This window comes from Panthera pardus, unplaced genomic scaffold (assembly GCF_024362965.1).
Source record: "Panthera pardus isolate Hobbes unplaced genomic scaffold, ASM2436296v1 HiC_scaffold_17, whole genome shotgun sequence".
NCBI classification, from domain to species: domain Eukaryota; kingdom Metazoa; phylum Chordata; class Mammalia; order Carnivora; family Felidae; genus Panthera; species Panthera pardus.
The window spans coordinates 45,936,875-45,964,362 of NW_026526732.1; the positions used below are offsets into that span (position 1 = coordinate 45,936,875).

The 27,488-nt window shown below is 37.7% G+C and overlaps 1 protein-coding gene across 6 annotated transcripts in view; it reads left to right on the top strand.

The window, feature by feature from the left end:
* The window catches only part of ROS1 (ROS proto-oncogene 1, receptor tyrosine kinase), a 116,335-nt gene that overhangs the window by 57,778 nt on the left and 31,069 nt on the right, over positions 1-27,488 (top strand). For 5 of the 6 annotated variants that reach the window (XM_019418182.2, XM_053904536.1, XM_053904538.1 and 2 more), the window contains exons 23-36: positions 2,034-2,097; positions 2,409-2,611; positions 4,174-4,379; positions 5,254-5,540; positions 8,250-8,426; positions 10,063-10,265; positions 11,935-12,079; positions 12,849-13,081; positions 13,169-13,345; positions 16,908-17,076; positions 17,806-17,923; positions 21,281-21,471; positions 23,262-23,345; positions 26,339-26,474. In XM_019418182.2, coding sequence (XP_019273727.2) covers positions 2,034-2,097; positions 2,409-2,611; positions 4,174-4,379; positions 5,254-5,540; positions 8,250-8,426; positions 10,063-10,265; positions 11,935-12,079; positions 12,849-13,081; positions 13,169-13,345; positions 16,908-17,076; positions 17,806-17,923; positions 21,281-21,471; positions 23,262-23,345; positions 26,339-26,474 — 2,393 coding nt within the window. Of the gene's footprint in view, positions 1-2,033; positions 2,098-2,408; positions 2,612-4,173; positions 4,380-5,253; positions 5,541-8,249; positions 8,427-10,062; positions 10,266-11,934; positions 12,080-12,848; positions 13,082-13,168; positions 13,346-16,907; positions 17,077-17,805; positions 17,924-21,280; positions 21,472-23,261; positions 23,346-26,338; positions 26,475-26,703; positions 26,979-27,488 lie in introns of those variants that run through there. The other variant, XM_053904539.1, reaches the window with a different exon arrangement.

Consider the following 27,488-nt stretch of genomic DNA (forward strand, 5'->3'; position numbering starts at 1 on the left):
TTTTAGAGATTTGAGTTTCCTAAGGATCTGTTTTTGTAAAATTCTAATTTAATAGTTATTTTGTTAATATATTTGTTCAACATATACTAATCGAAGAAGTTGTACATAAAAGTTAAAGATAGTACACATTCTTATTTGTTGAGAATTATGTGTGTTCTGGTTAAATAAATATTCTGGTTAAGTGTATCTGTCTAAATGTACATATAGTTTCAGATCTCAGTCATCACAGGATTGTGCAAGGTGATATGCACAGATATGCATGAGTTTCACTTAATGTGGTCTTGTGCAAAAGTGAAGACGTCTTGGTATATGTACATACCATGATGCACACACACACACACACATACACACACCCCATGTACAGATAGTAGTATGTATAATATGGTAAACTATATTTAACAGTAGAAGTATAATAAAAATAATCTAATACTTTGTTGACTGAGAGGGCACTTGAGGATCTACCTTTTGGGTCCATCATTACGGGTGTCAATTTCCTTTATAGGCTGTTATACACATGCGAGGTTGGGAAGTGGAAATGATTTATTACACAATAAAAGACGTCTACTAAAAGCTGTTTTCTTTTTTTTCTTTCTTAATTTTTTTAAATGTTTTATTTATTTTTGAGACAGAGAGAGACAGAGCATGAGCAGGGGAGGGGCAGAGAGAGAGGGAGACACAGAATCTGAAGCAGGTTCCAGCCTCTGAGCTGTCAGCACAGAGCCTGATGCGGGGCTCAAACTCACGGACTGTGAGATCATGAAGTCGGACGCCCAACCGACTGAGCCACCCAGGCGCCCCTCTTTTTTTTTTTAATTTTTAGTACGTATTTATTTTTGAGAGAGAGACAGAGACAGAGTGTGTGAGGAGGAGAGGCAGAGAGAGAGGGGGAAACACAGAGTCCGAAGCAGGCTCCAGGCTTTGAGCTGTCAGAGCCTGACATGGTGCTTGAACTCACAAACCGCAAGATCATGACCTGAGCTGAAGTCAGGTACTTAACCGACTGAGCCACCCAGGCACCCCTAAAAGCTGTTTTTAAAAAGCTTTGGTACCGGGATGCAGAGTGGTACAGTATACAAGTATACAAACCCCCACAAGACTTGATTTTTATGCCAGTTTCTGCGTATGTCATTGTGGATGAGTTACTTACTTAATTCTGATTTTGTCTAGTTTCTGCTCTTAGTAATTGTGAGAACTAAAAGAGATAATGTATGTAAAAGTGGTTTGAAATGCATAATTAATATTCAAATGTAAGTTTTAATTATTATTTTTCTTTTGCAAATCTCATTTTTTAAAAGGTACAGTAAATTTGGTTATTTAAAGCTTCTAGTTGTTTATTTCACAGTCTGTGGGAGTTTACCATAATATGCATAGTTTTGTTTCTGTTAAATGTTCTACATAATTTCATTTTGGAAATAGCTAAAGACCTTTTTTAGAAATTCAAATCTTTTGCAGGGGAGATTTGTGCCAATACTTTGTACTGTTCCAGACAACAATAGCAACGATAAAAACCACACCACCGGCATGAATGTGGGGCAGTACTTACCTTTTAGTGATTTATTGCTTTATACTCAGATGGAAGTAACTATTTGAAACTATTCAGTCAGAGAAAGACAAAAACCCCTATGATTTCACTCCTATGTGGAACTGAAGAAACAAAACAGAAGAAGAACATGGGGGTGGGAAGGAAAGGCAAACCAGGAAACAGACTCTTAACTACAGAGAGCAAACTGAGGATTGCTGGAGGGGAGGTGGGTGGGGAATGGGCTAGATGGGTGATGGGGATTAAGGAGGGCACTTGTCCAGATGAGCACTGGGTATTGTGTGTAAGTGATGAATCACTAAATTCTACACTGGAAACTGTGTGTTAACTAACTGGAATTTAAATAAAAACCTGACAGAAAAAAGAAACTATTCATAACTGATACCAAAATTGTGAAATGAAACCTTCGATAATTTATCAGTCTCAGAACATAATTGCTGTCACTGAGGACACTGTTGAATGCAATTTTTCTGGTATCCTTTTCTTTTTCTAGGTTCGAGCCTTCGCATCCAAAGGACCTGGACCATTTTCTGACACAGTAAAGTCCAGAACCTCAGGTATTCATTACCTAAAACCTGTGCAATAAACAATTCGTATTTTAAAAACATTTTTGACCCTTGGTATTCTCAGGGATATGAATGCTGTCTCTGAGCTGAAGTTAAAGTCAAATAATCAATTTTTATCACCAAACACACTTAACAAATCTGAGCTTAGGGCGCCTAGCAGTGTTGATTGAGACTGGAACAGTAGATGAACCCAGAGAAGACCCATGGATTTCAGAATAGCCTGATAGTGAATCAAGGGATTTTGCCAAATGAAAGTTTTTTTTCCCTCTTATATGTATTATCTACTTGTTTTTTGTTTTCAGAAATCAACCCATTTCCATATCTCATGACTCTTTTTGACAGCAAGATCGTTTTATTAGATATGGATCAAAATCACGTTGTATGGACATTTTCAGCAGAAGGAGACATCAGTACCATGGGCTACACAGCTGATAATGGAATGGGATATTATGCTCAAGGAGACTCACTCTGCCTTCTGAACATGCACAACAGATCCAGCTCTGAGGTATTTCACTATGTAACTATTCTGGAAGGAAGGACATGGATAATTTACATATCACACCACCCTATAATTAAATAAGCTGGTCAGTGGTCGAGCCATTAAGATTAGAATGGTTGGAAAGGACAAATGTTGTGTAATTATTTAGTCACGAATAGTGATTAGATTTGGGGCAAATATCATTCAGGATTAATTTTGCAAATAGTTTTATTTGGTTTAAGGCACTGTGTTAGTTCCTGGGATAGAGGTAAAAAAGAAAAAAAAAATCACAGTCTTTGAACAAACCCAGTCTGGTATTAGCCTAACACTAGGAGGACAGTAGTGTGTAATGATTCATGGCTGAGCTTTGGGATCTGAAATTTAGAACTTAATTCTGGCTTCGCCATTTACTAGATCTGTGACCATCAGCAAGTTATTTAACTTGTGGCATCTCTTCACATGGTTCCTGTGAAGATTAAATGAGATGACCGACGTAAGGCACTTAGCACAATGCCTGGCATGTGGTGGCATTCATTGAGTGTCAGCTAGTGGAACAGACAGACAGAAGATGTTATCATGCTATGCTGAGGGCAGGATGTGGTGGCATCACAGAAAATGGATGATCAATCCAGGTTGGAGTGGTTGAGTGGAAAGACACCTTGGAAAGACACCTTGGGAAGATGAGCCAGGTGAAGGTGGGAAAAACTTAAGGGGTAGCAAGTGCAAAGACAGGAATACAAGAGAGCCATAGCACATCCAGGAGGCTGAAAATAGAGTGAGCTTGGAATGAAGGTGGGAGTGAGGGTGAACAAAAGACAGGTGAAAAAGTTGAAGTAGTAGGCAGGGGCCTGAATATAATGGGCCTCTTTGTGCTAAGGTGTGGAGGGCCAATCCTGAAGCCAACATCAAGCCATTAAAGAAATTTAGTGGGTCATTCACATGATCGAGTTATGTTTTAGAAAGACCTCTCCATTCGTGGTGTGAATCATGACTTAGAGAACGTTAAATCTGTGACACTTAGGAGGCTATCACAGAAAGCCAGACAGGAAATGTCAGGCAGGAAATGAGAGCCAGTGAGGTGAGAAAGGAGAGGACCAATTTGGGACATATTTCAAACGGGACTGATTCACCGTGGGGAGTCATGAGAGGAAGATGTCAAGGATGAACCACATTTGTCAGGATTGCTGCTCAGGTGGATGTTGGAAATCCATAAAAATATAATCTGTAGGAGAAAAGAAGGGTTTGGGGGTGGAGTAATGAATTCTGTTTCCTGGGATCATTCGTATGGAGATGTTCAGTAGTCAGTTTGGATCAGTAACTCGGTGAGGGATAATGCTACTGTTCTTGTAGCACTGGTCTATGGATTACAGTTGAAGTCGGGGTAGTGGAAGCTAACCAGGAGAAAGAATACAATGTGAGAAGAGAAGAGGACCAGTGTTATAATGGTATACAGTACAGAGCTATTGACGTTTTGGATTACAGAGAAGTGCAGTAAACAAGTAATATGGTAGATTACCGAAAAGTCCTCAGATTTGGGGGAAAAAAAATGACCACTCTCTCCTTGGCTGTGTTTTCTACCTATTGTTAAGATTTTCCGAGATGCACTGGTCTTTGATATCACAATTATTACAATTGACTGGATTTCAAGGCATCTCTACTTTGTGCTAGAAGAATCACAAAATGGCATGCAAATATTTGATGTTGATCTTGAACACAAGGTGAAGTACCCCAGAAAGCTGGACATCTGCAATAGAAATTCAACAATAATCTCTTTTTCTGTATATCCTTTTTTAAGGTATGTAAAGTATGAGTATCTGTTTCTGTTGTGATGAAGTAGAGGCATATTCAATACAATATCTTTGGTTTAATATTAGACGCTATTGATGGGAAAATAAGATGCTTACGGTCCTTGACTAGCTATATTAACTTATAGTAAGTAACTCCACACATTAATTATGAGCCCATAGCCACAAATATGCAAATTTAATCCATACTGACAATTTGGCTAACCTAAAGTTAGGGTCATTACCAATAGGAAACCAAAGCAGATTTTCATACCAGTGGATTTCCTAATAACCTCAGATGATAAGGATGAGAAGAGGACTGAGACAGTGGCAGGAGATGAACAGGAGATAGACAGCATGTCATGCTAATGCTATTCTGGGCTCACCCATCTTTAACTAATGTCCTTGTAAGATGAGTTTTAAGGCCTCCGTTCACCAACTGATAGCAGTTTTTCATGCTGAAAGATGTATTTTGTTTGTGTCATAAGCATGGTTATTCTATTTTGAAACTAGATTGTTAACCAGCATTAAGAAGCAGAAACAAACTTGAGAGGAGGGGAATGGAGATGGGTGTTGATGAAAAGTAGGCAAATGTATTTCACATGTACAGACGTTAATGAACCATTCAGTATACCACCCTCAGGTCATTTTAGTCCAAGGCTTTAGTTGTAAACACATTTATTGAGAAATCATGGGAAAATGGTACAAACTAGATTGCTTTTGGACCCCTCCATCTCAGAAGATTATTGTACATGTGGACACATTCTCTCCAAAGGCTGTGTTTGTCTCTCCAGTCATTAGGAATGATTAATCTTCATTGGAAACTAACGTTTGCAATAATATGCTTTACTCATTAAGTTGGAGGGTCTTTTTTTTCCCCCATAGTCGCCTGTATTGGACAGAAGTTTCCGATTTGGGCCCTCAGATGTTCTACTACAGTATTATCAACCAGACCTTGAGTCACATTCTTCCACCCACAGCCACAAACCATTCAAATGGAAGGAAACAGTGTTTTTGCAGCATTACTCAATTCGAGTTTAGTGGAGCAATGACTATTGACACCTCTGATCTAGAGAGACCACAGATATATTTTGTCAAAGGGCAAGAGATCTGGGCCATGGATCTGGAAGGATGTCGGTGTTGGCGAGTTATCATGGTGCCTACTCTGCTTGGTAAGATATCTATGTGTGTACATAGATACCCATTAGTGATGGTGGCCCTTCCTGTTCAATTAAAAAGGGTGTGCATTCTACATGTATTCAAAAGAATACACACATGGTTATTTGCTCTGGACCATGCCAAATGTTCCCAAAGAATTCAAGTCAAGTTGTTTCCAGGCAAATTGTGCACAGACGTTCACACAATTTTCTGGATCTGTGGTTTCATTGTTGTTGTTATCTTATAATTAACGGTAGAGCTATAATTTATTAAGTTTAACTACATAGCCTAACCAAGCTACCAAATGTATTATCTCATTTAATTTTCAAAACACCTTGATGAAGTAGATAATAGTATGCTCATTTTACAGATGAGAAAACTGAGACCCAGAAAGGTAAGGTATTTGTCCAAAAGGCTACAATTAGTAGAGGATCTGCAGTTGGAAAGTGGGCCTAACTACAACATCTGTGATCTTACTACCAGTACCCTACTTTACTTCTGTTTTGATGATCTCATTGACTCCGCATTCAGCATGAGTTTATCAATACTTGACATCACGTGCTTGTGGAGGAAATACTTAAATGTCTGAAGTGATTTGGAGGACTCCTAATTAGGAGTAATTGCAGCAGAAAAAAAAATGCACTCTAAATACCTCCATACATTGTTAAGAGTCTACTCTTCACTGTTCAAGGTAGTAGCAACTAGTCACATGTGATTTAAGTTCAAGTTCATTAAGATTAAACAAAATTAAAAGTTTAATTCCACAGTCATGCTAGCCACATTTTAAATACTCAAACCACAAGTGGTTAATGGTTACTGTATTGGTCAGTGTAGACATAAAATATTGCCATCATCAGAAGTGTTTTTGGACATTGCTGGTCTTTATAGTAAAGTTTTGAAATTACAAACGTATGTGTGTGCATGTGTGTGCGTGTGTGTGTGTGTGTGTGTGTGTGTGTGTGTGTGTGTATCTGTGACACAGACTCCTTCCTTGATCAAATGTTCCCCTTTTCTCAACTGGGCCTTGACTTGAGTCTTCCTTGTCTGTCATTGTTGAGTCTAGTTTTAGCAAGAATCTTGCTAAATCAGTTTAGGGATAACCCCCCACCCTAGGTATCTGATCAAGTCCTTCATCTCCCACACTTGATTTCTTGGGTTGCCTTTAGCAAAAATCATAGGAAGATTAGCAAGAATCTCCCTACCCTTGATGTCTTCTGTTAGTAATTTTCTATCCACTGACCCCATAATTTTGCTTGTTGGCTTTGAATCCCCAGCTTTCTTTGTTGTATGTGAAGTTGAGCACATCTCTCTCTCCTATTGCAATATTGCAACAGTCTTAACTAAAGTCTTTCTTACCATTTAAACAAGTGTCAGAATAAATTTTCTTTACCATCTGATACACAAGAATTGTCTAGTAGGCCATTATCTTATAGATATAGAATTGGTTAGTCTTTCAGGAATCCATAATTGAAATTTATAACCCTAAAATTAGAAAATTTGAATGACTTTAGAGATGTTTTAGCTGGAATGATATTGGAAGAAATCCCCTCTACAAAAACACCCTTGCTTGAATAATACCTGTTTATAAAAAAAATATGTCTTTATAAGGAAATTTTTTATTTTTTGAATAATTCTAAATATTAGATTTTTTCCTTACATTTAGCCAAAATTTTCTCCCCATTTCTCCCATTCATTGATCTGAGTTCTGACCTCTAATTTTATACAGAATAAATCAATAACTTTCTACATGATAGCCATTCAAGTATGTAGTGACTTCTGTCATAGCTCATTTTCCTTTGGAGGAAAAATTCATGTATTTGTAACTACTCCTCACATGATGTGGCTTCTAGATCTTTCTTTGCCCTAGTAACCCTCCTGTTGTTTCGCTCCAGCTGCTTAATATCCTCTTAAGTGTCACCCCCATAATGACCCCCTGTACTGTCGATGTGTTCTGGTTAGTGCAGGGGGTCTCTGACTTCCTCTGTCTTCTTTTATTGAAGCTGAAGGTGGCATCAGGTCTTTTGGCTGCCTGCCGTTTGAAAAACCCATAGTTTTTTTCATGTTAACTATTATTAAGCCAGATTTCTTTCATTTGTTATTTTTAGAATTGATCTTAAACTTGAATTTAGGGTGTCACATTTATTCCTATTACATTTCAATCCATTTCCTGATTTTGTAGAGATATTTTGAAAGCTTAAGCCAGTAATTGAACATACTAGTGTCAGTAAGAATCAGGTATTATCTGCAAAATTGGTAAGTGTACTTACTCTGTGTTTATTCCAAATTACTGATAAAAAATATTGAGCAAGACACTGAGCCCTGGGCCCGTCGTCCAACACCTCCCTTCCAATAGGTATTGTTTGATGTGGAGTCACACAGGTTAAGTTGAAAATCTTGGCTCTGGTCTTTACTAACTTTGTGGCCTTTGAGGAGATTATTTAACTCCTTAAAGCCTCAGTTTACACTTCTAGAAAATGAGACCAATTCTAATAGTATTTACCTTATTGGCTTGGTATGGAACTAAAATGAGAAAACATCTGTAAAATCCTTGGCCTAATGACATAAAACAAAGGTGGTATTTTTTTTTTCTTATTGAAATGAGGGAAAGATTAAAAATTAGCAATTACAATACAGAAAAAGGATTTCACATATTGTTTTGAGTAGAAAACGTTAGTTACGTATTTTGTTGTTTCTGTTCTTTATTTTATGTTTTTCATGAGCAGGAGAAATGCTTGAAAGTTTAACTGTGGATGGGGAATTTCTCTACTGGATCTCCTCAGCAAAGGACAGCACACAGATTTATCAAGCAAAGAAAAGCAATGGGGCCATCCTCTCCCGGGTGAAGGCCCAAGGGAGTAAGCATATCTTGGCTTACAGTTCAGTTCTGCAGCCTTTTCCAGGTAATAAAATCACACTGTTCATCAGCATGTTCTCCCGTCTGGGGTGGGGGCAGAAAAGTCTCAGAATATCTCCTTCTCCAGGCTGCCCCCTCAAGCCCTTCGTTGTGTACTCAGTGTTGATCCAAACTGCCAGGATGGGTGCACGCTGCGATTGCTGTTTGCCCTGGGTCACAATTGATCTCCGTGTGTATACATGACTTGAGTCATCCTAGAGAGTTTTAGACATGGGAAACCCTTGTCTATCATTCTGTCTGTCTCCTTTTCTCTTTGCATTCTCATAATTTCTTTTCTGTCTTTTTTTCTCCTCTGACAATATTTTTAGAAATCCCCGTTGTGTCAAAAAGCACTGCATAAAATTTCAGGTCTTTTTCAAGGTAAAGTGCTTTATTTGTTGTATTATGTATGTCAACTGTTCATCATGTGTACGTGTGTGCTATCATTTTTGCTAAGTTCCTCCCTTTTTTTAAATGTGTCACTCGTTAAGTTTTTTAGTGTTGTGCTTCTGTCTCCCTCAGAGACCCTGTGGATTTTATTATACAATTTTGTATAATGCAATGACTTTTAGGAATGCGTGGATGGCACTATGGCAGAACTAGCTATATATTTTCTGAGAGTCATAATACTAATAAAAAAGTTTGAACTCTAAAAGCCAACCGACCAAAATTAAAAACATTACATACACTGAGGGTGGCCTTCAAACCTAAAGAGGTTTTTAGTTTTTTCTCAAGCTATCTGCCATTAGGGTGGCAATATCGTTTTAAATTAAGATAATTACCCCCTAGAGAGGGGCAGAAAGAATTGAACAAACTCTCTCTGCTTAAATGTATTCAGTTTTAAAATATGAAAAAAATGGGAGAATTTATAAATAAGCCAGGTGCCTATTTTGGTAAAGTAGTTCATTTTTCATTTTGAGAAATTTAGGAGATTTGGTAAGTCCATTAAAAGTCTGTTTGAAATTGGAACGCACACATATACCCGCACATCCTTAAAGATAAAAGTTCTAAAGCTAGCATGGGTTTTTTTTTAACTGGAATTAATTTAAAAGATATGGTTAACATTTAAACAATGTTTTTTAACATTTATTTATTTTTGAGAAAGAGAGACAGAGCATAAGTGGGGGTGGGGCAGAGAGAGAGGGAGACACAGAATCCAAAGCAGGCTTCAGGTTCTGAGCTGTCAGCACAGAGCCTGATGCAGGGCACAAACCCATGAACCAGAAGATCATGACCTGAGCTGAAGTCGGACGCTTAACAGACTGAGCCACCCAGGTGCCCCCTTCCCAATTTGACTAATGTGCTGTCACTACTGTCTTCAAAGTAAAAAAAGGCTCAGCTTGATTTTGCTGTGATCTGTGTACCTTATTCAGTGTACTTTAGCTCCCCCTGCTGGAAATTTTAATCAATGATCCGTTACCTTGCTCCCTTTTTTCTGTGGTATTTAACAACTTCAAAATGTGTGGGAAAAACACCCGTCTTTCTTTCCTGAATAACATTTCCAATACTTCAATATATCACACCTTGTCAGCCAAGTATAAAAACGTGTTATTACCCTTGAAGTTAAATAAATCTGCTGTTCCTCTTTCATACATATATGTATGAAATATGTGTATATTTTGAATCTTTTCTTATTATTTTAGATAAAGCATTACTGTGTCTAGCTTCAGATGTCACAGAGCCAACTATACTTAACACCACTAACAGCAGCCTCACAATCCGATTACCGCCCACCAGGGCAAATCTCACGTGGCACAGCATCACTTGCCCTACTCCAACATACCTGGTTTATTACCAAGAAGTTAATGGCGGGAAAAATAGCTCTGGGCTGAAATATAAAATGCTGGTAAGATTGGAGCTGGTGGTCTTTGTCTTTTCACAAGATACCTGTTTCTGATATAAAATTCTCACAGTAAACTGTTTTCTGTATTATATCCTGAAGCACGCTACTGTGCAGACTTTTACGGCTGATCCATCAAAGCAAGTTGTGTTCTAGTCTTGTCTGGGAGTTAAGCTTCAAGGAAGTATATTTATTAACTATGACCAGTGGTGGATTGCCATAGTGACAGTTTCCTGAGTGTCCTGGGAGAACTGGTTTGTTGTCTTCCCTAATTATCCCCAGAAAGTGATAGAGATCTGTTTTTATGGCCTATGCAGCAGATTGCAGATTGAAGGGTAAGAAATGATTAGACAGAAAGAACATTACTGTATAACCCTCCTCCATAGCATCTATTTAATATAAAAATGGTATGTTCTATTTTTGTCCGTCATTTCCTGTATGCTGTTATGTAGGGAGTATGTCGGGTTTTTTTTCATCATTGTATTCTTAGCACCTAGCATAGTAGTTGGCTTTGTAGAGGCTTTCACTAGTTATTTCTTGAGTGGATGAATTAATTGGCACAATTCACTCCATTGTTGGCACTGATGTTTCAGTTGTCCTTGTGATGGAGTCATATGTATTCAATATTTTGCTCTGTGCTTGCTATTCAACCACATCAAAAGGTGAAATTGACCATCATCATCTGTTGGAAGTTAAACACTATATACTTCACCAGAAAGGACACATGATTCTTGTTATTTCCTTTGTCTATTTTAACCTCTCTTTACACATTTCAACGTTTCAGAGACAGATTGGATCATTTGGCTGACCAAGATTAGGCTGGTGGCACTGGATATTTCTGTTACCACAGCCAGTCTATCCTACACATTGATTAATATGGGTCAAAGCAATGGGTCTCAAACCTGACTGCACATTGGAGTTTTAAAAACCTCTGGGCCCACACTTCACCTCAGACCAATGCAATCAGAATCTCTGGGGGTGGGACCCAGGCACAAGTGTTTTCTTAAAACTTTCCAGTTGATTCCAAAATACAACCAAAATTGAGAACTGTTGGTCTAAGGACAGTGTTTTTATTTTATTAAACTTTACCTTTAATAATGATTAAGTAATTCAGCTTAATATTTTATCATATTCACTTATGTGTCAAATCTATTTAAACTTTTTTTTAATGTTTATTTATTTTTGAGAAAAGTGAGAGCATGAGCAGGTGGGGCAGAGAGAGAGAGAGGAGACACAGAATCCGAAGCAGGCTCCAGGCTACGAGCTGTCAGGACAGAGCCCAACACTGGGCTTGAACTCATGGACCGAACCATGAGATCATGACCTGAGCCAAAGTTGGACATCCAGGCACCCCTGTGTCACATCTTTACCATACCATCTTGCTGACCTTTGTATGCAAAGCTGTGAATTAGTATCTTCTTCTGAGAACTTAGCTTCCTATGTGAAATGAGCATGTCATTGAAAATTGACCGATCATTTGGTATTGATTCTTGGAGATAGTAAGCAACTCAGGTCTGGGCAGATTAGGGCAGTGAACATTATCATTCTCTTGATCCAATATCAAAAAATAAGTTAACTTAAAAGATCTTTTAATTATCGTATCCCTTTGGTTAATTTCTCCTCATTTGTATGAAAAAATAAGAATCCGATATTGAGTTTTAAAAATTAATTACAGGAATCTCAGGAGAGGATAGCCTTTATTGAAGGCTTACAACCATTTTCAACATATGTGATACAGACAGCTGTAAAGAATTATTATTCAGACACTGTGGAACAGTTACCTCTGGGAAAGGAGATTTGGGGAAAAACTAAAAGTGGAGGTGAGTTATGGGCTTGGGTGGGTTTCTAGAGAGGCATTTTGTGATATACGTGACATATACATCTATATTTGTGGTTTTTAAAATTTGGATGCTAAGTAATCTCTATTATGTGAGCTTTTTAAACTTAATAAGAAAATGTATTATTGACAATACTCTGATAACCTGATTTTTGCTCTAACAACAGAAGATGAATAATACTCCATCAGAATGAAACACAACTAGAAGGTGAAACATCAGAATCAATACTGTTTGACCAAGAAACACATTTTCCAGTCTCACCACATAGTGTCACCCTCTCCCCACATATTCACAGGTCTCATCCTGTGGCGATGCAGAATTAAGCCTTTTCTCTGTGTGAATTTTACTCAGGACACTTGAGATTTAAAGTAAATAACATCATTGCCTGAAAGAAAATGAATCTAGATCTAAAAAGGTTTTCTGAGAGGTGGTGATTATTTTGAGGTCACACCATTTCTTTCAGAGGTCTCTGATGACATTCCCAAAACTAATCTGAATTGGTTTGTTCATCATCATTGGCCATATCATTGAGCTGGAGTCAGAGAATGATTTAGTCATTAGGCAAAAATAAGCAAGAGCCTTTCAGGCAGCCTGTTAACTTACCATTTTATAAGAGGTTGGCTTTCCTTTAGAATATTGGCCATTCGTTCTGCTCACATGATATGATTATTCCTCAACCAGAACCCCATTCCTTCTTCCATCTTTCAGTGCTGATGCAATATCCCTTACCATGCATTGCTATTTATTTCAGTGCCAGAAGCAGTTAGGCTCATTAACACAACTGTGCAGTCAGACACCCGCCTACTTGTATCCTGGGAAGAATCTCACAAGCCAAATGGACCTATGGAGTCAGTTCGCTATCAGCTGGAAATCTCACATCTGGCCCTAATTCCAGAGACTCCTCTAAGACAAAGTGAATATCCAAATGGAAAGCTCTCTCTCCTTGTTACTAGACTATCTGGTGGAAAACCATATGTGTTAAAGGTATAGTAAGTGTATGGGGCACTTTTATTGCCATGCTCAAGTGCAAGGTTCCGAAAAGGTTAAGCGATTGTTCTTTTTTACAAAAAGGTTCTGGCCTGCCATGCTGAGGAAATGTGGTGTGCCGAGAGTCATCCTGTCACTGTCAAAATGTTTGACACACCAGAGAAACCCTGTGCCTTGGTTCCAGAGAACACTAGTTTGCAATTAGAATGGAAGGCTCCATCTAATGTTAACCTCATCAGATTTTGGTTTGAACTCCAGAAGGTAGATCTCACCATACTCTTTTAATGCAAATCTATGTTTTGTGCTATGGGATAAATTAGAAGACCTTTTTTCATATCTCTAGAGTATTCTCTTGTATAAGCCAACAATATATTTGACAACATTCATTGATTTAGGCTGGCTTGCCATTTACAGAATCTATCTAGACTCATTTCTGATGGAAAGAATTCCTAGAGACATTGGTTGCTCTTAAAAGGCTCCGTGGAAAGGGTTATAAGCTACGGTTTACTGGTTTTCATAATACTTTACTTAGTTTAGATGTTATCAGCATGGCTGTCTAGCGTCCAGCAATTTGGTATTTCCAATGAAGACAAAGAAAAGAAATGGACAAGCAAACAAAACCCAAATCCTTGTCTAGAAATGTTCTTTCAACCATTTAAAGTCTGTATAGCAACAGGAGAGAAATAAAATATAAGACCAGTTTATTCTGAACCAGTTGGATCTTGGCGTATAAACTTTAAATGGTTCTTCATCCAAAATTCTCCATGCTTCAACTATATAAAAATATCCACTGAATTTCAAATATCAATTAATCTAATTAATTCACTGTTGAGGAAAGTCTAGGTTGATTTTTGTATTGATACACTTAAAATGGATTATTTTTTAGAATTGCTGCATTTCATTTTCAGTATTATTTATTTTGTGTGTCTACATTCGTAAAGTTTGGTTAGGAATCTTTTGTTCAGTTGTAACAAAAACAAATCAGTATAGTCATGGCCTCGCTTTTTTTTCAAAAATGGAGTTGCTTCCCAGGATGTTTTTAAATTTTACTATGTAAGATTTTTTTCTATGATCTTACATTTTTAAGATAAAATCCATGAAAACTATGAAACAATAGTGAATGTCGAGTTCATAAAACCAAAAGCTGTAGTTTATTGGACTTTTTTCATTGAGCATGCTTGTGATGATTTGCTGCCTATTTAAAAAAGTGTCATCTTATAAAAATGCAGTTAAATTGGAGAAATTGGAGGATCACCTTTTATTAGACATCTATTTAAGGAAGCTCAGTGCAGTTCAGTTTAAAGGCAAAGTGGGGGATGTGAAGTTTACTCCTGACATCAAAGAAATGTGATGGGGAAGGACCTTATAGCTGGTGACTCTAAGCCCCTCCTGTTACTGATGAGAAGTCGGAGATCCAGACAGGTGCCATAGTGAGTCAGATATCACCAGCCAGGTAGGGAAGAGCCCCAGGGGTTGACTCATCCTACAGCAGTCCTACTTGGGTGCTATCCATGGAAGGAATGTGAGTCACTAAGGCACCTACCCCACTCCTCAAAGTTTGGGAGAAGGACAGAGTTCTGGGACTGTCTGGTTCAGTCCTTGTGACTTTCACACAAAGTTTTTTTTTGTTTGTTTCAAAACTTCCCCTACACTTGCTGAAAACAGGTTCTAGATATACCACTTAGAACATCATGAAGCTGAAAATGTGGGATGCAGTAATCATCACATGTGACCATCTACAAGTACTAACTGATGAGCACAGTAGGAGGCTGTGTTCCGAGAGGGTTGATGAGTACCTCCAGTCAGAAAGTTCTATATCTTTAGAGCAACTTGAACCTATCTCATAAAGATAGGATACCTGGGAATGATGGTATAACTCCATACTGGAACTCTAAGAAGGGACTGATAAGGGTGAATATGTGTCTTTTTAATTAAGAATTTTTTTTTAGAAAGGAGGAGAAAAAGATAAATTTCCAATTTTCATCTTTTCTGTCAAATTTTCCTTATGTGGAAAATGAAGGAATTAAAGCACAAGGCTAAATTTCTATCTAGGTCTTAAATTCCATAGATTTTTTTTTTTTAAATCACAACAGTGTATGTAAGAAGAACATATTTAATTTGAGATTAAGGAGAAGAAACAAGTAGTTTCATTTTGGTAAATTATTTTCCTGGTTGTGCATTAAAATTGAGTTTTTCTCAATTGTCCAGGAAAATTCCTACATTTCTGAAGTTCTGGTCTCTGAGACATGATAGGCTGCACCATTTCCTTCTCACCCCCCATCCAAATAATTTTCAAATCTCTCTGTGGTAGCTTTCACTCCTGCACTTGTTGGCCTCTAACAAATGGAAGGTCTTGACTCCACTGTGATTTACTGGGGTAGCTGTGGCACCTCCCCAAGTTGGTGGTCTGCCCAGAACATTCATTGCTGTGGTAAGGCCAATAGTCTACTGTTTTCCAGCAGAACCCTTGGTCAAACATCTGACCTTCCAAGGAGCTTTGATAATTTCTGGAGGGTATGGAATGTTGGGCCATCTATTCACTTAAGGTAGTTTATATAGCAGATTATTAAGGAGGCAGGATCACAAAGGGCTAAAATTTTTGAGGTAGAAATCAATATTTGTTTGTCTGTCTGTCCCTCTTTCTTTCCCTCAGTTCAGAGTAGATATTAGGGATCCAATGCGTCTGTTTCGTTAGCCTGTATGTTTTAGTAGAATCGATACATTTATGAGTTTAGCAGGCAATGGCCTGGACATCAGCATTTTTGTTTTTTAATTTTTTTTCATTCCTTGCATTCCCATTTTCCTCTTTTTTTTTTTTTTTTTGTAACAAGGTGGTCTACTTCTTGAAGGTGCTGTAGGAATCATTCCTAGTTGAATAGAAAACTAATATAAAGTGTCCATCCAATGAAATGATGTGACCTTGTGAGTGCTAAATGAAAAACGAGATGTAAAGTAAGGTTTATTTATGGAAACTGACCTTCTTAGGAAACTCTACTGGAGAAAATACACTAAGAACCCTTGACAAAATGCCACATCCTCTGTCTTTCCCTATTTGTACATTGAAAAAAAAATCACCATTTTCAAATAACACATGAAGGGTCCAAATACACAGATTTTTCAAAAGCCATGCACAAAGAAAGTGTAAGATAGCTATAATTAGAGACCCAGTATCTACATTGGAATTAAAGTAAGATTTCCTATATTTAACTTCTAACATTTCTACTCAGTGACTGAGTGATGGTAGACAAAAATTTCCCTCTTTTAGGGAACTAGGCTTCATATGTATAAAAAATAAGGAACGCTGGTTAGACTGAAAAGAGTTTGAAGGGAAAAACTACATGTTTTAATTTATAAGTCACTGTAGACCTGTTGATAGAATCAAAATGTGTAAAAACATTATAATTTTGAAATTAACAAATCCATGGAGTTGAAAATGTCATTATTTTGATCCAGCATGGTCCCTCAGCTATGGATTTGCATTCTCAGCCATCCTAATTTAATGTAGGTGTCTCCAAGGAGGGATAACAAAAAGCCAAGGTCTAGATCTTCCCTAAGGACATCTATGTAATAAGAGGTGCCTGTCCCACCTTGAACTCATCCTAAGAACCGTTATTCAAGTCAGTTATAGCTTGTCACAAACTTAAAATGGCGGTCAGTGGTGGAGATAATGTTTGGGATCAAACATTCATAAAGGAGCACTTATTTTAATTGAAAATAAATTTTATTTAAATTTTTAATTGCTTGCCATAGACTTGTGAATTTCTATGCTTAAGAAGGTTTTCTTAAAGCACCAAAAATATTAATTGAGACTTCTTTTTTCCAGTGGAAGTATAATGAGTTTTACCGTGTGAACACTTCATGCATCCAAGGCCCTACTTATGTCTGTAGCATCACAGATCTACAGCCTTATATGTCCTATAACATCCGCGTAGTGGTGGTTTATAGGACAGGAGAAAATAGCACCTCACTCCCAGAAAGCTTTAAGACAAAAGGTGAGTACTGATAGCCTCAATAATCCTCAATACTCAAAAAGCCCTGTAAGTTTCTCAATGAGTTTCTTATCACTTATTTCACTAATGTTAGAGGTTAACCTTTTTCTTTTCTTTTTGAAGAGGAGTAAATTATTTCTAGAGTTTGAGGTAAGAGTTGAAAAGAATCAGGAGTCTTTACAGGCACTAATGAGATAATACTGAGATAATACCAGGTTTTGCAGAATCCTGAACTGAGCAAGATGATTCCACCTTCCAGTATTCTCTACTTTCTTGTCTATCTGTGACATTTTGCATTGAGAACAAAAGTTAAATGGTGTTATTGAGTGTTCAACAAATATTAACTTACTGACTACTGTATTCTAGATGCTAAAAATTAAAAAATCTAAAAAGAATGCTAATTAGTGTTTTAAAAGGTATACTGTAACTCCAAGTTGATCCCTGTAAGAATCAAAGGGAAAATGCTCCAAAATTTACAGTTTTCTTTATTCACATCACTTATTTTGTGGTGAGCTAACATAATACTGTTATTCCTATCACTAGTCCATCTAATCCATCACTAATAAAAACTTCAGATACTCATTTAAAAATATGCACCCATATGAGAATATTTCTCAATATTTCATTAATGTATTTGACTTTCCTCTCTGTAAATATATTCTGTGGAAAGATGTTATGCAGAATATTTTCTACTTCCGACATACCAATCAGTACTTTCTTATGTTTCCAAAGCTGGAGTCCCAAGTAAACCAGGCATTCCAAAATTATTAGAAGGGAGTAAAGATTCAATACAGTGGGAAAAAGCTGAAGATAATGGAAGCCGGCTTATGTACTATGTCCTTGAGGTCAGGTATGTCTGTTTGCAAAAGTGGTTTGTAAACTACAAAGAGCTAAGTGGTTAATTGTAAGGTATTATTAGATCAAAATTAGCAATATTTATAAATAAATATGAAGGATCTTTAGCTTAAGGATCTTCAGTGCACCATTGTGCTCTCTGCCCAATGCCTAGTGGTCAGCCTTGGCACTCCGATCAGAAGGAGATCACATCATCCTTCTCAGAAATCTGCCACTACTTGTCAAAACGTTATGGAAATAATCCAGTCATTGGCACGTGCAGCTAATATTTATTTAATTTCTATTCTGTCCAAGAAGCAGGGCTGATATTTGATGTTAGATGATGGTATGCATGCAAATTTCTGATGATAATTTGTTTTAGCAAGATGAATAACGTCTGGTGAGAACTGGCAGTGAACCAGGTATATTTCAGAATGTGAAAACAGGTCAAGCACAGAAATGGTCTGAACTGTATAGGTTACACTGGATTCTTTATCCTTTGTGAAGAGTATAACTTGCACTGTGTGCCCGAGGGTCTGAAAGCGTGCCTTCAATGAAAACCAGGCAGCTAGTGAACATATACAACCTCAGAGCTGGCCAATATGGGGAGCTCTGTATAATGGTCACTGGCTCAGATGAACTGATTTCATGCCAGCTTGAGGGGAGAATTCCAAATTCCACAGACACTCCTCTCGTGGATCTATGAAGCTATCTTTTAAGAAGTTCCAAGGACAAAAGTCACTTCCATAATTATAGTCCTGGCAATTCGAGCTTTAGATCTATTTTTGCTCCATCTTGATCTGGCATTCCCATAACCTTAAAAAATTTTCCTGCTCATGGCAGAGGATTACACTGGCCATATTTCTAACTGAAACCTTCTTGTAAATTCTGTTACTGTTTTTCATGCAGAGTCAAATGCATTCTGATCTGCAGAACTGTGTTGGTGGTCTGGGACTCTAATTATATTCACCAGCCAGCCCATACCACTGTCTTGCTAGGAACCATTTAGTGTGTTCCCTTCAGTGACTCCTTAAGAGCAGAACTCCATACATTCTTTGCATTTTCTTGCCCCAAGCCTCTACTCTCATGACAGGGATAATGGGATAATAATACAATGAATTGCTGTATCTCAAAGTCACTTCTTCAGTCAGGATACTAGTATACACTAGGTACTTGCTGATGGTACAGTCGTAGTGATAGTGTGTGAACGCGGAAGCCGAATACACTGTATTAGTGTCCTAACATTGCCATGAGAAAGTACTACCCCTGGGTGGCTTGAAACAGCATTTATTCTTTCACAGTTTTGGGGACTAGAAGTCGGAAATCAAGGTATCCGCAGGACCATGCACTTTCTGAAGTTTCTAGGGAAGAATCCTTCCTTGCTGCTTCTTAGCCTCTGGTGATCCAGACTTCCCAGCAATCCTTGGTATTCCTTGGCTTGCAGATGTATCACTTCCAACTCTGGCTCTGTCATCACATGGTGTTCTCTGTGTATATCGGTGCCGATATTCCTCTCTTCTTAAGAAGGCACTGGTCAATGGGGCATCTAGGTGGCTCAGACGGTTAAGCATCTGACTTCGGTTCAGGTCATGATTTTATGGTTCTTGGGTCAAGCCCCACACTGGGATCTGGGCTGACAGGGTAGAGCCTGCTTGGGATTCTCTCTGTCTCCCTCTCTCTCCCTGCACCACCCCCCTGCACTCTCTGTCTCTCTCAAAGTAAAACAATGAACTTAAAAAAATTAAAAGAAGGCACTAGTCATTGGATTTAAGCCTACCCTAATCCAGTATGACCTCATCTTAACTTGCTTACATCTAAAAGACCTTATTTCCAAACAAGGTCACATTCACAAAGTCTGGGTAGGTGTGAGTTTTGGGGGATATTACTCAACCCCGTACCGTGTTTAAATACTTACTTTACTCTTTTTTTTGAATTTAAGTTTTCTCAACTGTAAAATGGGATGATGGTATTTACCTCTTTAGGTTGTTGTGAAAACTCAACAACAGGAAATGAAATAAAAAGCATCAGTATGGTGTGTTATAAATAGAAGATTCTCAACCAATATCAGAATTCTTTCTTGTCTTCCTCAATGGCCAATAACTGTGAAGAGCCATTTTATGAATTTTTAAGTGTTTCTTTCCTTTGGATCAGAGTTGTTGGAATTGAACAATGAAATTGCCAGTGCCTAACACAAGACTTCACAAAATGTACGAAGACATTGTATAAAGAGTCTTATGCAGGATGGTCCCTAGGACACTTAGCTCCTGGCAACAGTTGTGAACAACTCTGCTGCCCTGATCCTCCTGAAGTTCTTGTCTTTTCCCTGTCCTGCAAGGGCTGAGCCTTCCCATCCCTTTCAGGATGTCCACTCAGTTTGTAGAAGCAGAACTAGCTATCCCTAAGCTTACTGTGGGTTGGTACCAAGTCCTAAAACTGTTGTTGTCTGAAAAGTCCCAGACTTGAAAAGTTCTTCATTGTCAGGACATAATTGGAAGGCCTGGAGCTTGTCCTCAGTCTACGATTCTGTTAAAAGCCATTCCATTTATATCTTTTGAGCCCCACTCTCGTGCTCTTTCCATGTTTCATATAAAGAATAATGTGGGTTGACTTGAGGTGGAGTAGATGCCAATAAAAATGGAAGAAATAAACCTTGGAATCTCAGGTATAATGATAATTTTGGTATTCAAACTATTACACCTTCCTTATCAATTTTATGCCCTGTATTTCATTTTATGCAGAGCTATGGTATACATAAACTACACATGGCATAAGAGACTGAGAATTAAGAAAGTATAGAGGCGCCTGGGTGGCTCAGTCGGTTGGGCGTCCGACTTTGGCTCAGGTCATGATCTCGCGGTCCGTGAGTTCGAGCCCCGCGTCGGGCTCTGGGCTGATGGCTCAGAGCCTGGAGCCTGCTTCCGATTCTGTGTCTCCCTCTCTCTCTGCCCCTCCCCCATTCATGCTCTGTCTCTCTCTGTCTCAAAAATAAATAAACGTTAAAAAAAATTAAAAAAAAAAAAAGAAAGTATAAAAAATTCCAGGTTAGAAGTTATGGAACAACTGTCTGATGTGTTTGGAATTCTGAAGAAAGTTTATACAATCTAATAGTAGGAAAAACCTCTTCAGCTCTCTCCTGGCCATTCACTATTTGTTATTTTCCCAATGGGCTGAGTTTGTTGGCTCCATGCATTGCCAGGATGTCTTTACAGGATTATGCTGTGTGGGAGGAATGAGATCAAAGGTAAAGTGTGCAGTAGGAGATGCTCTTGATTTCTGTTGCTGAAATGGTACAGGAGCATCTAGAAACAACACATATATTGTCTCTTATATTTTCTATATTGACCATTTTGCTTTTTTTTTTTTTTTTTTGTAGAAAGGGTACTTCAAATGATTCACAGAACCAGAATTTAATGTGGAGGATGGCATATAATGGATCCTGCGGTAGTATTTGCACATGGAAGTCCAAAAACCTGAAAGGAACATTTCAGTTCAGAGTGGTAGCTGCAAATAATCTGGGATTTGGTGACTATAGTGGAATCAGTGAGAATATTATGTTAGTTGGAGGTATGTTACGATGTCTGTCTATGCTCTAATTACATAAAGGTTCAGAGAGAAAGATAAGTGAATTCTTAACAATAGAAATGAGTTGGATGACTGTATAATTTATCATCTAGACTATGGAACTATTCATTTCATGTGATGTGATCTTCCTAAAACATCAGCGTCCTCGTGTCATTTTTCTCTTCAGTAATAATCAGCTACTTCTTAATGCCCGGCACATCAAGTCCGTGTTCCTGGATAGGCTTCCTAGGCTGTCCACAGTCTGGTCTGGATCCAGCCTTGTGTTCCTTTTCCTGATATTCTCACCTGCTACACAACAGGCCTAAAACTATGCTTTGGCTCTTCCTCAATATCTTCATCTTCCATTGTGTATCCCATTGTAGGTGATGCTATATCATCTGTCTGATCACAGAGCCTAGAAATCTCAATACCATATTTAATTTTCCCGCTACTCTTTCACCAAGTTCTATTTATTTACCATCTTGATTTCTGTTTAATGGGGGGGTCATCTTCTTATTTCCACTTTGGCTTTCCTAATTTATCATTTCTTGTCTGTGCTCTAGGCTTAATCACACTGCTGATGGTTAATCTAGCTGAAGCACAAGCTGGACCACTTAACCCATCTCTGAAATCCCTAAAACGACTCTCCGTTCACTGCCTTCAGAGTCAAGTGGAAACTTGTGTGTGTGACATTTAAGGCCTTCCATGTTCATTGTTCTCAATATTTGCCCCTATGTTGTAGCCATACTGGTAAAAACCTTTTTATGACACTAGGTTTTTAAGCTTTTGTTTCCCTCAGCCTAGAATGTGGGTTCCCACCACCTACCATTCACCCCTTAGCTGGGTTTTCCTTTCCCTTACTTTCTGTCAATTGAAATTCTTCTCATCCTTCTCATCCTTCAAGGCCTAAATTAAATGAACCCAGAGCTGTTGCTTAACTGATGATCTTTAGGCAAGATGAATTATTGCATTTCACATACACACAGCCTCTATTATTCTATATAATGTTTGCATCATTCTTATTTGTATTATAATTAGTTACCTGGATAAAACCTCAGCAATTTTTTTTCTGAAAAAAACAAACCAAAATAGTTGATATTTTACATTTTGCAGGCTACATCTGATGTCTGTGGCTGCTGTTTCTTCTTCTTCCCATTCTTTTCCTCTCCATCCCCCTCTTTTTTCCCTTTCTCCTTCTACTCCTCCCCTTCCTTCTCCTTCTCCTTCTCCTCCTTCTTCAAATAACGCTTTAAAAATGTAAAAATAATTCTTAGCTAATGGGTAGTGCAAATCAGACTATGGCCAGACTTGACCCAGAGGCTATGGTTTGCCAAGCTCTGCCCTACATGTCTCACCTCTCCTCAACTGAAACTACCAAGAGAAGGTACCATGTTTCCATGGTTCTATTTCTCTGTTTAACACCTATAGAATTGAATGTAATGCAAGACAGTATAGAAGAAACAATAATTCTGATTATATACTATATGAAGATTGAGATTTCTTTGTTCCAAATTCATTAAAAAGATTATAGGTGTTTCCTCCGCTATTTTTAAGTAGATTGGGTGGGCACATAAAAATGGTGTATTGGTAAACCAGATCTTTGGAAAACAAAACAAAACCAAAACCTTGATTTTAATTTCCTGTGGTATTAAGCACTTTTTCTGTGGGTGATTTCAAACTACCAGTGGTTTAACAAGTGGCTTGCAAAAATCTAGTAGGAGCTGGGTCAGGCATATCTGAAACTACCTAGCTTTATTCTGCAAATTTACTTTTTTTTTCATTTATTTTATTAGATGATTTTTGGATATCAGAAAGAAGCTTTATACTTATTATTATAATTGGAATATTTCTGGTTGTTATAATCACATTGATTTTTGGTAAGTATAATAATAAATTGATTTAAAAATATAAGTAGTAAACTATTTACTTGATCATATTTAGTTGATTTAGCACTTAGTGTATTTCCCACATGAAATAAATTCACAAATTTCACAGCTACTTTTGGCTAGATTTTCATAACCACTAACTTCTGTGAATTGTTTTCTGCTCTTGGAGTAACTATTTTATGAAAAATATATCTGTGCTTATACTTCATGGTGTACTTTAGATAAAACTAATTATAAGGGCACCAACTTTTAGCTTTCTTTAAAACAGTATTTTGGATTGGCTAAATGCCAAGTGCTTTGTGGCTTATAGTTTTAAATAAGTAAAAGAAAAATAACTCTGGATGCAAAAAAAAAAAAAAAGTGTAGGATTAATAGGAGACCAGTGACAGTTCTTGCTGGGATAGTTTGGGTCTCTGGGCAGACAGACTGGTTTGGAAGGAATAGCTCTTCCTTTGCAGACAACCCATCTCTGACTTGTAGGGTCCACTCTGGGTTTCAGATGTCTAACTTGCTTATTTCAAATCCCTGCTCATTAATAAATGACCAGGAAAGCAGAAGAATTTGTTAGGTGGATAGAAAGGTAGCTGTTTCTCTCTACTCATTTTTATACTAATGTGCTAGTCCTAAATTTTTTTTTTAAGATTTGGTTTAGGATGAGAAAATATAGTGACAACTCCAGAAATATTGGGGTCAAATATTGGGCCTATAGGGTTATCTTGGTGATCATATATCCTGGGTTATTCCTTTTGTTTCAGCATAAACGTTAATAGGACTTTCTTTCAGTGCCCCAAATATCCTGGTTTGGATTACAAGATATCATCCTATCATCACTTACTAATATTATGAGTCCCTGACATGCTGAAGCATTATAAGAAAGACACGATACTTACCAGAAAAGAATACTCAAGTACATATTTAGGAAACTTTGGCTTGTTTTTTGTTTTTTTGTTTTTGTTTTTTTCCCTGCATAAGGGAAAGAAGGGAAAGTTTAAGGAAAAGTTACCAACGTAAAGCTAAACTTAGCGCTCAGGATAAAGAAAGCCAGGATTTTACTAACTGGTCTGAATCTTTATTCTTTCCCCAAACTGATTGGAGTGGTAAGCTATCAGAGAGCACACTGAAACTTGAATTGAGATTTCTTTTCACAGATTCCACCCAGATAATATACGGAACTCCTTTAGCTCACTGGGAAAGCTAAAAATTTCAGCTGACCCTGCCAGGATCTTAACCTGTGGTTCCAGGGAGTCTAAGTATTGCACAGCTGATGCTAGTGCCACTAAGCCGGCCCCTCCAGAATTACACGTACGGCTGTAGTATATTTGGCAGTTGGCATATAGGCTTGACTGCTTGTCTGCTTTCCTACGGGGAAGGAGTATTACAGCAAGACTCTTCCATCTGACCTTTGCTTGCCTACTGTACATCACCACTGTTGAAACCCATAACTCTAGTGGGTGAGCATGAGATAATTTCAGACAACCTATATTGTGCTTTCGAGACATCCCATGGATATCTGACTTTCTCAGGATTTAAAGGTCTCTATTCTATTTGGAACTTACGAATTTTGTAGTACAGTTAAGCTAATTTGGTTCTTTGCTTTTAGCAGCAGTGCATGTGGTTTGACTAGTCTGAGTGTGTGAGTGCATGAGAAAAGATTGAGTTATTAAAATAATGAGAAGTGGCAATTGTTTAAAAATCTGTGTTGGGCGGAGGGCTCTCAGCAATCGTACTTACAAATATAAAATTGAAGCAAGTATTTAAAAATAAACATCGACAGCCTTCGCTTTGGTGAGTGGTCATATCTCACATGCAACATTAGCCTCATGTTTGGAGCAGAGGGAAATAAGTTGTAAAATGCAATTGCTTATCATGGCAGCTTGCCATTTAATGAGGGAGCTGAGACATAACCTGTGTGAAATTATAAAGAGTGAGATATAAAAGGCAATAGTACAGGAAATGCACTGGACACTGACATAGAAGTGCTAACTGAGAGCTACAAGTGGTCTTGTAAATTCATAAATGAGAGATCAGCAGAGTTGCAGAGGTCTTAGAAGGCATCGCTGAGGATGAGGATGGGGGCCTGAGCTGTGCCTTTAAAAATGAAGGGGGGTAGTGAGAGCTTTTCAGGTTTGAAAAATTGCATTGGCAAAGATACTTAAGATCTTTCCCCCATGTGGTCCCTCAGATGGAATTTCGCTTGAACGAAACTCTAACCTGTTGGAAACAGAAGCTACTCTGGAATGAAATTCAGACTTTAATGATCATCTTACAAAACATCTTTGCTGTTTTCAACTTTTGAGCCAATGTTCTAGTATAGATGGTTGACCTTATAATTGTATTTTAATCTTCCAAAAATCACTTATCTTTATGATTATGAAAATAATATGTGCTCATTGTATGAAGAAGACAATATAAATCATCCATGATTTCACAGCTTAGGGAAGATAATTTATATTTGATGAGTTTTATTGCAATAGTTTTTCCTGTATATTTGAGTATGTGTATATGAACAACAATGGTATGAACTCTTGTACTCTGAAAAAAAAAAAGCATGCCATTATATTGAAAGTGTTCCTCAGATCTACTCTAAGAGTATAACCTGGACATATCTGGACTCAGATATAAATTTGTTTCACTAATAATTATAATGCAAATTAGTTTTGCCTTATTTTGACTCTAGTTTAGGGGTGATTTTGAGAAATAAGTTCTGATATTAAGAGACTTCAACTTGTTTATAACAATAAGAAATGCATTAAGCTTTGGTTTGCGACACAAGGTAAGAAGGGACGTGGTATAATTTATGTGTTTTTATATGTCTTTCTACCTAGATTTAATTTGTTTTTCTGCTCTGGACAAATTTTTCAATCAAATTCTGTTATCCTATCAATGGTGTTCTTACATCTAAACATTTAAAATGTATTGTTAACATTTCTTCAGAAATAAAGCAATGTTTCATTTTGTAAATTATGTCCTTTTTTATTTTATAGTCTGGCATAGAAAATTAAAGAAGCAAAAAACTCCCATGGAAGGGCTGACGGGTCTCATACACGAAGACAAAGAGTTGGCTGAACTTCGAGGGCTGGCCGCTGGAGTAGGACTGGCTAATGCCTGCTATGCGATACAGTATGTAACCGGGGCCATCATTATGGGGCACCTAGAGAACAGTGGGCAACTATAAAGAGAGTGCTCATGGATCCCAGGATTGTCCTGGTCCTGTCCAGAGTAATGCTCATTACTCTGGCATAATTATTAATAACAACCCCTTCCATTTTCAAATGTGACCTGAGATGGATGGCAAATTACGTGGTTACGCTAGTGTAAGGAAGATCATCAAAATGTCATTGTTTTCCAGTGTTTTATCACATAGTTAAAAAATAAATGAAACAAGGAAATAAATACTGTATTGAAGAGAACAGATGGTAACACGCTTGGTTCAACTGGAGGCAACTAGAAGAGAGGAATTCCAAGGGTCCCATGCCTGTGCCGTTAAGTCAATCTTAATCTGTTTTCAAACGTTGTATGGTGATTGCCTACAAAAGCTCTTTAAGATCGTTGAATTTGAACTTACGTTGCTGTCCTTAATTAAAGAAAATATTTAAATGTCTTTTTATCCAAGACACTATATTGCGTTTTTGTTTTTTTTTTTTTTTCAACGTTTTTTATTTATTTTTGGGACAGAGAGAGACAGAGCATGAACGGGGGAGGGGCAGAGAGAGAGGGAGACACAGAATCGGAAACAGGCTCCACGCTCTGAGCCATCAGCCCAGAGCCTGACACGGGGCTCGAACTCACGGACCGCGAGATTGTGACCTGGCTGAAGTCGGACGCTTAACCGACTGCGCCACCCAGACGCCCCTATATTGCGTTTTATACAAGACACTATATTATGGCCTATGCTAAAAGAATTATATAGTCATAGGCCTTGAAATTTATAATTCCAAGACATAAAGATGGAAGTTTAAAAGTAGACATAGAGGCGATCTAAATTAGTGATTCAGAGGTGACTTTTCCTTGAGAAAATACTCTGCAAATCTATATTCAAGATTCTGTTTCAAAAACTCAAAGCATTTTAAATTCAGACAATTTTCCCCCCTCATAATATTCCAGGTGAGAGTTGGCTTCTAAAAGTTAACCTTA